The sequence below is a fragment of the Vipera berus genome (genome assembly GCF_964194415.1).
Source record: "Vipera berus genome assembly, chromosome: 1".
In the NCBI taxonomy this organism is placed as follows: domain Eukaryota; kingdom Metazoa; phylum Chordata; class Lepidosauria; order Squamata; family Viperidae; genus Vipera; species Vipera berus.
In genome coordinates, this window is record NC_138202.1 from 250,382,993 (window position 1) to 250,399,750 (window position 16,758).

The 16,758-nt window shown below is 36.4% G+C and overlaps 1 protein-coding gene across 1 annotated transcript in view; it reads left to right on the top strand.

The window, feature by feature from the left end:
- GRIK2 (glutamate ionotropic receptor kainate type subunit 2) overlaps positions 1-16,758 on the top strand; it is a gene marked incomplete at both ends in the record, with an annotated part of 565,573 nt that overhangs the window by 413,212 nt on the left and 135,603 nt on the right. The window contains 2 exons of the mRNA XM_081312641.1: positions 8,345-8,463; positions 15,479-15,696. Of these exons, the coding sequence (XP_081168767.1) occupies positions 8,345-8,463; positions 15,479-15,696 (337 nt within the window). The remainder of the gene's footprint in view (positions 1-8,344; positions 8,464-15,478; positions 15,697-16,758) is intronic.

Here is a 16,758-nt window from a genome sequence, read left to right on the forward strand (position 1 = left end):
GTTTGACCTAATCCAACTATGCTGTCCATAATCTCACCTCAACCTGCCTCCAGAAGTGGTGAATGCTCCAACACTGGAAGTTTTTAAGAAGAGACTGGCCAGCCACTTGTCTGAAATAGTATAGAGTTTCCTGCCTGAGCAGGGGGTTGGACTAGATGACCTCCAAGGTCCCTTCCAACTACTTCTTCTTCTTCTTCTTCTTCTTCTTCTTCTTCTTCTTCTTCTTCTTCTTCTTCTTCTTCTTCTTCTTCTTCTTCTTCTTATTATTATTATTATTATTATTATTATTATTATTATTATTATTATTATTATTATTATTATTATTATTTGGAAATTTAGAAACTATGCTATAAACAGATTTAAGCTGGTGGTAATAAGATTAATTTAGGATACTATATATAAAAATTGGGTATAATGAATTTTTCAATATAGTAGTTTAACACTTCATTTTCCCTACAAATTAAGATTATTTGATTTATGTATTTTGCTACTTCTATTTTTTGGATAGCTTTAGTCAAGAGATTCTGATATAAGTGAAAATCAAATGCTTATTGTAAATATGTAGAGAACATATTCTGAATTAATGAAATAATTGATTTCATCATATAAAACAGGAAGAATGTGAGAGCTTCACTTCATGCTTATTAAGTTGCCATAGTGTTGATTGGAAAGTAGCTGATTTTTTTTTAGTTCAGAATTAGGAAGGTTAAGGCTGGTTTCAGAGATACATTGTTGTAGCAAATAATAACTTGGACGCTGAGTTCATAATGAAAGCCCTCAACAGATGCCAAACTATGGTATCTCAGATTATCAGAGCAGATTGGATTATTGTTGCTGTTTTTCTCATTAGACTGATGATGGTTAGTAAAAAGTAGTCATGATGTATTCCAGAGTTCCCCAATCTTTCCAGCTTTGGGGACTGGTGGGGGGGGGGAACAGAGAGGGCATATGCTTGCCCATTGCTTGTGCAAGTGGGGATGTGTGTGTGTGTGCACTTGACTGCCACTTCCGCAGCCCGATTCTGGACAGCCATAGCCCAGGGGTTGAATGAATGAATGAACAAATGAACATTTATTGTCGAAATACAACCATGTATACAGTGAGATTGGTTGGGGACCCATGATGTAATCATTGGCCCTAAAATATCTTGAAAGAAAAAAAAACACATTATTTTCTTTTTTGCACTTCAATTTTTGTTTTAGAGCAAGAAAAGCTTACAATCTTTAGAGTTATAATCAGTATGGATATTAAGATTTTTATGTTACTCTATCTTTTTAATCTTTTAAAATCTTTTAATCTGTTTAGAATTTATGCCTATACATTTAAAGGTAGTTTCGAACAGCCTTTGCTGTAAGTGGGGAAACTTTTCTGCCTAAATGTAACTGTTCTCTGCATCTCCATCATTTGTATACCATGTTTCCCTGAAGTAAGGCCTACCTCAAAAATAAGCCCTAGCTTGATTTTTGGGTAATGGGCCTAATATAAGCCCTACCCCAAAAATAAGTCCTTGTTTTGGGACGAGGCACACACTTAAAAATCAAGCTACAGCAGGGTTGTGGGTATGGATCTGTCCCACATGCCCTGTACCCACTTACCTTGCAGCCAGGCCTCTCCTCACAGGCTCATTTCTTCTGAGGTGTCTTCTGCAGCCAGGCCTACATTTCTCAGTCACAGGCCTTTCCTGAATGCCTGTGAAGCAAGAACCGAACTCGGTTCTGCAAGACCTCTGCAGTAGAGGACTGAGCTATGGAGTGAATCCATAGCTTGGTACTTGGCTGCTTAGGCCTTCCGGAAAGGCCTGACTGCAAAATGCGACCCAGAATACAGCTGCAGAATGAAGTTGCTCCTTTGGCCCCAGAAGAAGTGGACCTGCTGGGTGGGGCTGTCGGTGCCGGAGGTGAGTAAGGCATCCCCCCAAAATAAGACCTGGTGCCTCTTTTGGAGGCAAAAAAAGTCCTGCTCTTATTTTCAGTACATGCTCTTCCCCATTAATGTCAAATGATATTTGCTGGAACAAATGGGAGATGAAATAAGTTTCCTAAAGTGAGCATAGTTGTTGCTGAGTTTTCCTATAGCTCCATACATTTTGCCTTTCCACTTTTATTTCCCCCTTTTTTTCAACAGCTTTATGGAGAGCTATGAGATTTAGGCTGCAAATATCCAGACAACCGCAAGATGATAGCAAAGAGACTCATAAATAATTCTTTCTAAAGGTATTTGAATTGCTGTCCTGAATTGCCCTACAGCTAGCATCTCACCTGTTTTGTAAATTAATAGCAGGATTGTCAAGAACCTCAATGAATGTGTGGAAAACTTTAAAAGCTGTGTTCCAGCACTGGGCATCACATGATTTTATGCTGATGGGGAGGCATTTTTTATAAGTTCTCTAAATGTGCTTCTCTCTTCATATGTTTAAGATTATTATAATAAACTAATCAATAAATGAAAAATGCCAATATGTGCAATAGCACTGAAAGGGCAACGCTACCTCAGAATTAATAAGCATAGCAGATTGAGAGGAAAAAGAAGAAAGATGGAGGAGCTGCTGGACATTTGTTGCAAAGCAAAACAACTTGAAAGGTTTTGCCATATTGCATTGAAAGACTGCTTCTCTCCTCCCTCTTCTCTTCCCCTTTTTAAATTCCTAATTGAAATGTGATAAGCAACACATAACAAACAATTGCTGCAAATGGGTATAGATTTCTCCTTTAAAGAATATAGAAAAGTGGATTTACCTAACTTCTAGGTAAAAAAAAAAGCACAATTCTTCATAGATTCCAGATCTTGGGCATTTTCCATATTGAAGCGCTGCATATAACAGAAGGGTGCTCAAAGCTTGCAAATAAGTCTGATGCTAGTTAGGTCACTTAGCTCAAAGGTTGTAGGGAAGATGGCAAAATGTTTTTGATGCTCACTTCTTTGTGGAATTGGGTGTTCTTATTCATGTTATTCCAGCAAGCAATATCAAGTGAGCAAACAGACAATCTATTGACAGACCTATTTAATCACTAGGGATTCAGAGGGTACTTTGATAATTCCCTGAGAATCTGCTACACTGCTCAATTGAGACCTTAGTCATCACTTGGGATGAAAGGTTGATGACAGTCTTGGATGAGACTGTGCTTATTCAGCCTTTCACTGTTGAGAATCTTGAGGATCTCCCTGGCTTTCAGAAGAGCTCCAGAGTATGAAATAACAGAAGAGCTATCTGGAGTACTGTTGTAGAAAGATCAGGAGCAAATCTAACCAAATATCTAGAGAGAGTCTATATTAATAGTTATATCACAGCAATATCAGTGGCAAAACATAATAATATTTTCCCACCATTGTTGCACCTGCAGTGTCATTCGGCAACTTTGTTCAACATAACCAAGTCCCTACAAAGCCACTGGAAATTATTTTAGGCTTCTGATGGTTAAAGTTTCTTGGATCCATTCTAAACTTCACTCCAGCTGTTCATAACCTGTTGAGATGGCTTGAGGTAATAACTATGAGATAATATTTGATGTTTGGTAAACATCAAAACTGTTGCCAGGAACTATTTACACTGATGTTTTATTATACTGATTAGTCCTGGCATTATATATGATAATGGCAAATTATCATCAACATGAATCTGGAGACAAACAAGCAAATGTTATGACCAGCTGAAATGAAGAGTAAACCTCTCTTAATTTCATACTAACAATTGGGAATTGCTTGGAGGTGGGGTAGGGATTTTCACTTTCCTTCAACAGTAAATATCCTGCTAAGTTTCTGAGTGTTTGTTAAGAATTGATTCATCAGTATTTCCATCCAGCTTTTTAACTTCTCCCATCAATTCTGAGCAATAAACTTATTTTCTTTTCTACTTCTCTAACTTTTTTTTAAAAAAAAAATCTTAATGGGAAGTAAATGAATGTATAAAAATGATTTTTTTTCTTCCTTTCCTGGAAAAAAGATAAATATCAATATTTTCTACGATTTTCTACGATTTTCCAGAAAAGATGTCTCATGTATGGAATTGATGTGGTGTACATATCTCAGTAAATTTTCATTTAGGGTTGCCAACATAATTCCTTGAATTATATTATTCCTTGAATTATAATATTCCTTACAGAACATTTTATGCACTATTTGGAGGAGATAAATCATTATTATTTACTATATTTCAGTTAGTACATTATGGCAGTTGTTTTATTATTGACATGCAGTGAGTCTAAAAGAACTCCAGACTATATTGGATAATTTGGCTCATGTACATATGCATATATATTTAAGGCAGTATTCTCTATAATCCAAAACTGAACTCAGATGAGGTTACAGAAAGACACATGCTAACTTCCCGACTTCAAGTATAGTCCATGGATTCTGAAAAAGTGGTCTAAGCCCCATAATTGTATTCTCATGCATTAATGCTTCCTGTAGATAGAAAGCTAGTAGTAGTAACCTAAAGTCAAGTCTTGTCCATGTATCCCAATGTAAGAATATATATATATATATATATATATATATATATATATATATATATATATATATATATATACATACATAAAGGTAAAGGTAAAGGTTCCCCCGCACATGTGTGCTAGTCGTTTCCGACTCTAGGGGCCGGTGCTCATCTCCGTTTCATAGCCGAAGAGCCAGCGCTTGTCCGAGGACATCTCCGTGGTCATGTGGCCGGCATGACTAGACGCCAAAGGCGCACGGAACGCTGTTACCTTCCCACCGTAGTGGTCCCTATTTTTCTACTTGCATTTTTACGTGCTTTCGAACTGCTATGTTGGCAGAAGCTGGGACGAGTAACAGGCGCTCACTCTGCTACGCGGCACTCGGGATTCGACCCGCCAAACTGCCGACCTTCCGATCGACAAGCTCAGCGTCCTAACCCACTGAGCCACCGCGTCCCTATATACATACATACATACATACATATTTATTTATTTTTTATTTTAATTCCATTTATATCCCGCCCTTCTCCGAAGACTCAGGGCGGCTTACAAGCTTAGCAGTAGCCTTCATTCTATGTATATGCCTGCTTATTAGGGCTTTCACACACCCCCCAAGCGGCATTATTACAAAGTCAGCTTATTGCCCCCAACAATCTGGGTCATATATATATATATATATATATATATATATATATACACACATACATATACATATACATATACATATACATATACATATACATATACATATACATATACATATACATATACATATACATATACATATACATATACATATACATATACATATATATATGTTTTCTGAGGTTTTCACGGGTGTTTGTATGTAGGTCTTTGGTCATTCGGGTTTTTTCCCACGTAGAATTGGAGGTATCAGGGCAACGTTTCGACGAAATCTCATCCGTCATCCTCAGGCTGAAGCCACCAGTATATGTATATGTATATGTATATGTATATGTATATGTATATGTATATGTATATGTATATGTATATGTATATGTATATGTATATGTATATGTATATGTATATGTATATGTATATGTATATGTATATGTATATGTATATGTATATGTATATGTATATATATATATATATATATATATATATATATATATATATATATATAAATAATTCATGGCTAAAACATGAAACTTTATTTTAGTGTCATGTATGTGAAAATCTTGTTCAGGTAATTTAATTATAGTTATATCTATCTTTTTACCTATGTATCTTTCCCTCTTTCATTTTTGTCTAACTGTAAACCAAAAAAGGATAGTATTTTCTTTTACTCATTTCATAAGTGATTCTTGTATTATGACCAAGAATATGGAATTTTGAACTATTTCCCCTTGATTCCAAGGTACTTAAAACATATAAACCCCAACCTACTCAATTAAACAAGTAAATTCAGAGCCCCCAAACTTTATAAATCATATTTTTGTTTTTACGATGATCGTTATGCATATGCAGCTACTGAAAGATGTCAATAAGTTACTAAATCAAAGACAAAGTATATTGCATGGGATTCTTCTTATACTAATACACAATAAAATAAATAAAATAAATCTAGATTACTTGGGAAACTGTGCACAAAAAAGAGAGGGTCAGAATATATAATTATAAGCCCATCAACTATTTCTGAGCAGCAATGTCAGTTTTTCTTGTGAGACCAAAATGAAACATTTCTTTGTTTCTCAAGCACAGGCTTTAAAGACAGGATATATACTATCATTCTATTAAGAGGATAAAAATGGCTTGTTTGATCTTTTGAATGTTAATGTGTTGAAAAGATTATTGGAAGTAAGATTGAATTCTCTGAAGTGAGAGAAACATTATTCAGATATGTTTCATTACGTGACAAGTTCTTGTCCCTCTTATCCTTTAATGCATTAATAATGGGTTCATATTTCAATTTGGTTTTTTTAAGAGTGGCTTTAAAGATTTGAGATGTTATAATAATGCATTATCAAGAATTTAGCTCTTACATTCTTATATCTGATGAATTATTGATACATTGTTTACTTTGCTCTTTCTTTTCTCCTTCTGATATGCAATTGTATTAAATACACAATTTTAATTGTGCCAAATTAAAAGACCCAATAACAAAGCTAACGGGTTTTCTAATATCCAGATGCTTGCCTGAGGTGGAATTATTTGGTGTTTTTTTTAATTATTTTATCAAATTTATATAGCCATCCATCTCATGTATGTTACTCATCAACATACAAATAACTAATTACATATCATTTAATTTGGAAATTAATTTTGTTTTATAAGAAGTTGTTTCTATGTATGCTTTTACATAAAAACCTATGAACAATAAGTAGGGAACTTTTCATGTTTTAGTTTGGGTGAACTATAATTTTCAGAAGTTACGGCAAGTGTAATAAAGTGTGAAAGAGGTTATGGTTCAGCAATACTTCTAAGGTATATAAATTCCCTACTCCTGTTTCAGCCATAAGCTGACACACTGGATTTCAGACTGGAAGTCATCAGTGATATAAATATTGCACATTATTCTGTTGTTAACACTTCCGGTAATCAAATAATGCACATTTATAGTTTGTTTGTTTGTTTAAAAAAATCAATAATTAGTTTTAATGATGTTACTGTTATCATTTCAACTTCCCTCCATCCAGTGCGCTCCCACAGAGTGGGCCTCCTTCCCTCCATCCAGTGCGCTCCCACAGAGTGGGCCTCCTCAGGGTGCCTCCGATCAGAGAATGTCGATTGGTGGCCCCCAGGGGGAGGGCGTTCTCTGTGGGCGCGCCAGACCTGTGGAACCGCTTGCCGGTTGAGCTCCGGATGGCTCCCGACCTTCGCTCCTTCCGGCGCAATTTAAAAACTTATTTATTTGAACAACCTGGCCTGGTCTGATGGGTTTGGGGTTGGATTTAGTTTTAACACACTTTTAGTATTGTATTATATTGGGCATAATTATTTAATTCTTTTTAACTCTTTTTTAACTTTTGTATTTACATTTTGATATTTATTGCCCTGTACACCGCCCTGAGTCCTTCAGGAGAAGGGCGGTATAAAAATTTAATAATAAATAATAATAATAAATAATTTCTCAAATAAATGATCAAATCAAATAAATAATCAGGAGATGTAGAATGTGGATTTAAATGTGCATTTAAAACAATCCATTCTCCAGTTAAATAAATTTTGAGGGCCAGAAATATAAGAGAGTGTCTGGAATGAGTTTTGTCAGTTAATTATTGTGATTATTGAGTGTTCCAGATAATTTATACAAGTTCTACCTGATCTAGAGGTTCAAACTTCACATACATTTCAGATTTATATAATAATAATTGCTGAATCATAATAATATCTTTTGAGTTTTAATAAAATATATTAACCCACAGTTATAATTGATTTCCTTCTGTGCTCATTGGCTGAAAGCTTTTGTGAAAAATTGCAATTAATTTTAAAATGCAATTATGTCTTTGCTAATTAGCTTAATGTAACAGTTTCCTCTTCTTGATATGTAATAACATGCCTGATAGCTACATGGTGTAATGTTAGTGAGAAATTAAGTAATGCTTACTAAAAGCTTTTGAGTGACTTCTCTTGGGGCCATATTATTTCTAAGTACATTACTGTATTATTGTTATTAATAAAGCAGTTTTAATTAGCTGATATAAACTTTCTTTCTTTCTTTCTTTCTTTCTTTCTTTCTTTCTTTCTTTCTTTCTTTCTTTCTTTCTTTCTTTCTTTCTTTCTTTCTTTCTTTCTATTGTATAATGCAGTTTCACTGGGAAGATTTTCTTTCTGTTTTCTATTTAACTTTTTTTCTTGTTTTTCTGCTCTTTTGCAGCAAATTTGCTGGATAGACTTTCGGTTTGCTGCTTGTTAAATCTGTGTTTTTTTTTCTTTGTCAATTACCACAGGTTTAGTCCCTATGAGTGGTATAACCCACACCCTTGCAATCCCGACTCAGACGTGGTGGAAAACAATTTTACCTTGCTAAATAGTTTCTGGTTTGGAGTTGGAGCTCTCATGCAGCAAGGTATACGATTCAGTCTGCTATTTCTCTTGGGTGCCATGTCCCACTTTTTGCTGGGGGTAATCGTTCTCTTTTTCTCTGGCACAACCTGCTTGCATGGGTACCTCTGTGCATGTAACCATAGACCAGCTTTTTTTTTTTAATGAACAGGCTTTCAGAGACAAAGAGGCCAGGAAATGAGCATAAATCAAAATATCAACATTTTCAGACAGTTCCAGTCTAATCCCAAGTGGAGGTACATATCATTAATGAACACACTCTCCAAACATAATGTCTACATCAACCAAGAGCTAAAAGCATGAACCTCTCCTATCCTTATTATCATCTATGTTCCAGTATTAACCTCCCCCTCCTGTACTTAAGGCAGAAACAAAATGCCATTTAGTGCATGTTTAATAAATGTCATCCCTGTGTGCATTATTGGTTGCAAACAAGCTGCATTTGAGAATCCCCCCCAAAAATGGAGATTAATGAATGACCATTAGTGCACTTGACAGAATAAACATTGATGTATTGCATGCTGTACCTTCTCTGAAAGGAATAGGTATGTTAATAGATATATTAACCTGAAAATAAACCATTATAAATAAATCGGTCTGGATGGATGGAGGTGGTAGGTCATATAGCGCATGCCACCTTTAATTTGCAGTGCTCAGTTTGCTATTTTATTTTTCTTTTCGGGCATCTACCAGGTAGTTAATGTAAGCAGTAGAAACTCATTCAGTTTCTAACAAAGCTTTCTCACTACTGCAGAAGCTTCTGTTGCTCATAAAGAAATTAGTAAAGTCCTCACATTAAGAGTTATATTATTTTTATGCTTTCCCTGCTGCTGCTTCTTGTCCTTACTATGTTGCCATAGCATATCTAAGAATTCTCTCCTCCTCTTTGACCATATCTTTTTCGTCACTGGTTTTAAGAGAACCTGACACTTTTAGGAAGGTATGTGCATATGTCTAGCTTTACAATTAGGTTTTAATTAATTAATTAATTAATTAATTAATTAATTAATTAATTTTCAGTAATAAAAACTACAGAAGGTGGATAAGGGTAGGAAGGAAACAATGACCACAGGCACTGGCTGATTCATGCAACACCATGGTTTACTAAGATATGTAAACTGAATCATTTGCACATAGGAAAGACCATAGTTCTTATGTGAGCTGAATAGCACCGGCACTTCACATTTCTCACTGAGAAGTTTCCATCTAAATAATTTTCTTTTTAAATAAATTTAAGAACATATTTTGTAGTGTTGTAACTATATTTCCATGTAGTTTGATGCAGCACATCTGTTAAGTTACAATCTTATTCAGCATCTATATTGGTATCCCCTTAAATCATAACACCTCTAAAATATACTGTTGAATTATCTTCAGTGAATTAAGTGTGAAACACAGATAAAATAATAATCACAAACATTGTATTTGATGATGTTTAATCAAATTTAAATTTTGTTCTATGTCCACGTGCTTCTCTGTTTGAAAGTGATGCCACCACATGACATTTAAAGCAATATATAGCCTTCTGACTATAAAATGTCCCCCTCCAATACATTCTTACTGAAGAATAGTCAACACTTAACTAAATAAATAATTTAGATTAAATTACATCTATAATAAAATAATCACAATTTAACTAAAATTCAGGCATACTTCTCTTTTAAAATGACTCCATTTAAATCAGTGGATTTTAATTTGCTTATGATGTGTTCTAAAAAAGGATAAATTGAATTCTGCTAATTATGCATTGCAGCAGAAATGGTTAATGTGAACCCTGTTCTGCAACATGTCTTACCCACTGTTTGTTTTCACGTGGAAAACACAAATCTCCCAACGGAAGAGAAATCTTTTTACTAAGTCATTTTTGTTTAAATTGATGGAAATGCTTACAGAAATCAATCTTCATAGAAAGAAACCATCCTATGCTTAACAACTCCTGACTCACACGAAGAGTCTACTTGTAACTATCTTGTTCCTAACACACTGACCAAGGAAACAAATGCTGGAGGCTACATGATAGAGGAAACTCATACATTCCTTGCCTGGTTCCCTTACTCCCAGGAAACTGTGGGATATAGTGCTGGACATGACGTTACCTTGGGTACATGACAGTCAGCCCCTAACCAGGCTCTGTTTTACAGGCTTTGGTGGCACCCTCTTTGTCTCCTTGGTAAGATATGAACTTGTGGTAATTGGGGCAACAATGGCAAACATATCTATGTTCTTTTCTTCGGAATCTTGTTTGACTTTTCTAAGTGTCTGTTTTAAAGAAAACAATATAAGCTCTTGGGCTTATTTGGCACTATTAGTGTTTTATTGTTTAAGTGTCTGACTGACAGGGCATAGGAGCAACCACATCTGAAAGGTACTTTTTTACTTTTTTCCCCTGCAGAATTCTAGGCAAAGTCTGGTGCTGGAGTTGGCTGTCATGTCCAAGGCTGTCAGCCTTTCCTTTCCTTTCCTTTCCTTTCCTTTCCTTTCCTTTCCTTTCCTTTCCTTTCCTTTCCTTTCCTTTCCTTTCCTTTCCTTTCCTTTCCTTTCCTTTCCTTTCCTTTCCTTTTCCTTTTCCTTTTCCTTTTCCTTTGTTCATTTTCTTTAAAATCACAAGGGTATGATGAACTGCAGGGTCAGATGGGCTGTTTTGGATCAAATAGTTTGTTTAGGGTACCCACTCTAACTTTCAAAAACAAACATTATTTTTTTCTCCCCTACTCTTACTTGATGTTGAGTTCCACTACTTTGTTGGAGTTCCTTGACTGAGTCAATATGAATGTTGTAATTGATCAGGAATAAAATAGTCCATCTTGCCCGCATTCCATTTTACCCAGTAGAAAATAAAACCAATCCCTGGCTAATTAATTTAAACTTCTAAGACTTTACTCACAATGACCATTTGTTGCATCTACACTTTGCAAAATTCTTTTGCCCATTATGGGAATATGGATATACAGTATATTATGGGAATACACACACACACACACACACACACACACACACACACACACACACATATATATACATATATATAGTTAGTCCAAGTTACTCCATTTTCCACCTTAAGAATTTCATGCATGTCAATTGCATTATATTTTTTTCGCAAATTAAAGGAATGTAAAGGCTACTGATTTCAGCCTTTTGTATTATTATTAAATTATAGTTTAGAATAATGATGATATTACCAAAATCCCTCTATTTTTATGGTCATGAGCAGGCAACTCCAGCAATTTACATATAATTTGACTTGTTTTAAAATAAGCACAATAGTAGTATTTTCAATGCTTTTGAAGTAAGTGAGATATGTAGCTCTTCCACCTCTATTTGCTTTGAAGTGTGGAGCTAAGTATAGAGATGGGAGATGTTTTATTTTATCATTGACTTCTGACATCTAGCTTCATTATGATATTTTTATATGATTGCATGATATATTTAGATTTCTTATATGCTTCTTTGTATAAGAGTTTTCTTGATACTCCCCCCCCCTTTGATTCTATTATTTCTTAGAGTTTGAGATAGCATTTTATTTGTTATGGTAGTCAAGCATTTTATGAAAAAAATATTTGGAAGCTCATAAATGCTTTGAGATGCTTCTGCAAATTTTAACTGACGGGATCAAGATTATTATTTGTTTCTAAGCTAAATAGAAACTTTCTGTTGTATGGCTCATATCAATGATTTCTTTTCATTGCTGCTATATTTGTCATTTCCAATAAGCTAGATTATGATAGCCAAATATTCATTTGGGTCTCCCATTGCTATAACTTGGGTTCCACAATCTTGCAATTTATTTCAAAAAATATTTTGAGGGGTGTGTGTGTGTTAGAAAGAGAGAGAGAGAGAGAGAGAGAGAGAGAGAGAGAGAGAATAGAGAATATGTACATACATATATACCTATATCCATGTATGTGTGGGTGTGGGCCTCATATGTTTGTGTGTATATATATATATATATATATATATATATATATATATATATATATATATATGTAGATCTAGAGTCTCGGGTTTCTTCCCGCGTTCCTTTCATCTTCAGAAAGTTGTGGCGACGTTTCGACGAAATCCCATCCGTCATCATCAGGCCGGAGTGTTCCTCCTGCTGCTTCCAGGAGCAATGCGTGGTCTGGCTGTTCCTTTCCTTCCAACTGCCGGTGGGGCTGTGTTCTGAGGCGTGGCTGTCTTCTGATTGGGTGGATGCGTGGTTGTCCTCCGATTGGTTGGAGGCGTGGCTGTCTTCTGATTGGGTGGATGCGTGGTTGTCTTCTGATTGGTTGGAGGCGTGGCTGTCTTCTGGTTGGGTGGGGTGTGTTCTGAATGGGTGGGGTTTTTTGTTGTGTTGTAATATCCTGAGTGTTGTGATTTGGTGTCCTGAGGAGTGGGCTGTGTAGTGGCCTCCAGAGCTTTGGTTTGGCTCCGAGTTCGAGGACCTGCTATGTATCTCTGGTATGGGTCAGTCAGGTTCGTGTGTGCGTTCTTCTGTTTGGGTGATGGCACTTTTGCTTGACTTGTTCTGTCTTTTATGTGGGAGAGTTTTTGTTCTGGGTGTGGATGAGTCTTGCTGGGGCTGGTGGCATTTGGGGTTGTTTGTTGGTTTTTTAAATCCTTGTTTGCTGAAATTCGTTTCTCTATCAATGCTGGTTTCCAAATGGCATGTAGGCGGGAGGTGTCGTCTCGCTTGTTCATACTGTCTGGGTGTTTTTCTATTTCAATGGCTTCTCTGATTATTCTGCTATTGAGATGTTCTATTTTGGCGATTGTTTTTGTACCTTCAAAATTGATGTTGTGTCCCGTAGTGTTTATGTGTTGTACTAGTGAAGATGTGTGATCTTTCTTCTGTACTGAGTTCTTATGTTCTTCTACACGTACCTCTATTCTTCTGTTAGTCTGTCCGATGTATGTTGCTGGACAGGAGGCGCATGGGATTTGGTATATGCCCTGGTTTTCCAGTTCTATTTTGTCTTTGGGGTTTCTCAGGATGGTTGATATCTTTCTGTCAGTGTTAAATGCGGTTTTGATGTTATGTTTGCGTAGTACTTTACTGATTTTGTCGGTTGTTCCTTTTATGTAGGGCAAGATGGCTCGTCCGTTGTTCTGTTCTTCTTCTTGGATGTTTTTCTGTTTCGGAGTCCCCTGCTGAATCATATTGGTGATTTTGTTTTTTTGGAACTTGTTTGCTGTCAATATGTCTGTCAGGGTGTGTAGTTCTGTTTGTATATGTGTTTCATCCGCAAGGCATCTGGTTCTTGTTATTAGTGTTTTGGCTACTGAATTTATTTGTGCTGGGTGATGATGTGATTGCGCATTGAGGTAACGGTTGGTGTGTGTTTTCTTTCGGTAGACTGTGTGTCCTAGGGTGCCGTTTTGTTTGTACTTATATACAAAAAACAAAACGGCACCCTAGGACACACAGTCTACCGAAAGAAAACACACACCAACCGTTACCTCAATGCGCAATCACATCATCACCCAGCACAAATAAATTCAGTAGCCAAAACACTAATAACAAGAACCAGATGCCTTGCGGATGAAACACATATACAAACAGAACTACACACCCTGACAGACATATTGACAGCAAACAAGTTCCAAAAAAACAAAATCACCAATATGATTCAGCAGGGGACTCCGAAACAGAAAAACATCCAAGAAGAAGAACAGAACAACGGACGAGCCATCTTGCCCTACATAAAAGGAACAACCGACAAAATCAGTAAAGTACTACGCAAACATAACATCAAAACCGCATTTAACACTGACAGAAAGATATCAACCATCCTGAGAAACCCCAAAGACAAAATAGAACTGGAAAACCAGGGCATATACCAAATCCCATGCGCCTCCTGTCCAGCAACATACATCGGACAGACTAACAGAAGAATAGAGGTACGTGTAGAAGAACATAAGAACTCAGTACAGAAGAAAGATCACACATCTTCACTAGTACAACACATAAACACTACGGGACACAACATCAATTTTGAAGGTACAAAAACAATCGCCAAAATAGAACATCTCAATAGCAGAATAATCAGAGAAGCCATTGAAATAGAAAAACACCCAGACAGTATGAACAAGCGAGACGACACCTCCCGCCTACATGCCATTTGGAAACCAGCATTGATAGAGAAACGAATTTCAGCAAACAAGGATTTAAAAAACCAACAAACAACCCCAAATGCCACCAGCCCCAGCAAGACTCATCCACACCCAGAACAAAAACTCTCCCACATAAAAGACAGAACAAGTCAAGCAAAAGTGCCATCACCCAAACAGAAGAACGCACACACGAACCTGACTGACCCATACCAGAGATACATAGCAGGTCCTCGAACTCGGAGCCAAACCAAAGCTCTGGAGGCCACTACACAGCCCACTCCTCAGGACACCAAATCACAACACTCAGGATATTACAACACAACAAAAAACCCCACCCATTCAGAACACACCCCACCCAACCAGAAGACAGCCACGCCTCCAACCAATCAGAAGACAACCACGCATCCACCCAATCAGAAGACAGCCACGCCTCCAACCAATCGGAGGACAACCACGCATCCACCCAATCAGAAGACAGCCACGCCTCAGAACACAGCCCCACCGGCAGTTGGAAGGAAAGGAACAGCCAGACCACGCATTGCTCCTGGAAGCAGCAGGAGGAACACTCCGGCCTGATGATGACAGATGGGATTTCGTCGAAACGTCGCCACAACTTTCTGAAGATGAAAGGAACGCGGGAAGAAACCCGAGACTCTAGATCTACACATACAGACACCCGCGAGAATCTACGAAAACATATATATATATATATATATATATATATATATATATATATATATATATATATATATATAATTTTTTTCCATTTCAGTTGTTTGTCTTTATAAGTGTCAGTTAAGCTGTAGCTTTATTTCATTCTTATTGGCTTAGTGATTCCATCTTTCCCTTGATAATGAAAGCCCTGAATTCTAACAATGAGATCTATTGTTAATACTCTGGATTCATCCTTTTCCCCTGATTTTCATTAGGTTCCGAGCTAATGCCCAAAGCCCTCTCCACCAGGATAGTGGGAGGCATTTGGTGGTTTTTCACACTTATCATCATTTCCTCGTACACTGCTAATCTAGCCGCCTTTCTGACAGTGGAACGCATGGAATCCCCCATTGATTCAGCAGATGACTTAGCAAAGCAAACAAAAATAGAATATGGAACCGTTGAAGATGGTGCAACCATGACCTTTTTTAAGGTAGGACTTTTAAAATTAATTAATGTGGGGGACCCTGTGTTTACTTACTTCTACTCTTCAGAGAAGCCCTTTCTTCATCTAGCTTATTTTTAAATCTGTTTTGGCATGTTTGAAAATGTAATATATATTTGTGCATAAATAGCCATTGGACATTTGTCATTGGAAGCCTGACTCTGCTCAAAGGGGGGGGCTGTTTCAGTGCTTTGGTTTTCATATGCCTACTGCATATTTACAGACATATGTAATACAGCTATTTCCAGGCATATTTAATATGTCTACCAGATATGGGATATAATGAGAAAGAACAAAGTTAGCTGAGGCAATATGAAGTTGCTTGTGATGTGAATTCAAATTCTGCTAGTAACATCTCACTTTGGTTGCAAAGTCAGATGTTGCCTATCTCTGGAACCCAAAAACCTAGATGTGACCTCTGTTTTATCCCTATTTGATTGAAATAATTTATTTTTGAACTGATTTTTCTTGTTACATATTTATCCTGACTTTTCCAACAAGGCATACTTCTGCTGGATTCTCTTTGTTTAATTCAGTGTTTTATTCTAACATACATTTACTGATCAATCAACATGTTCTATTTTATTTCTTAGAAACCAGAAAGACATCAGCTGGTCATATTTCAGATTCAGAACTCTAGTAGAGGAATCTTGGTTTGACATTTGACCATTATGTTTCTGGTGTACAAAGGCAGCAACAAAGTGATATCCCCTGTTGTGTTATACTTGACATAAATTACTAAATAATGCAATATTGGAATCACCTTGTTGGTAAACTCTGTCCAGGTATATTCAATTTCATTAAATCTTGAAAAAGTTGCTAATTAATATGCAGCATTCAGCCTCATATGTCAAAATTTGTGTGAGCCTGAATTAAAATTCATAGAATTGAACTGGAGTGGTAGATAATACCCCTGCCCATTAAAAACAAAAGTTTTTAAAAGCAATAATGCTTGCTTTTGTCAGCATGAATGCATTTATTAGGGTCTGATCCATCTGACTTTTGTAATGTATTTAGCATTTTTAGAATCTTTCTTATGAATCCAATAGT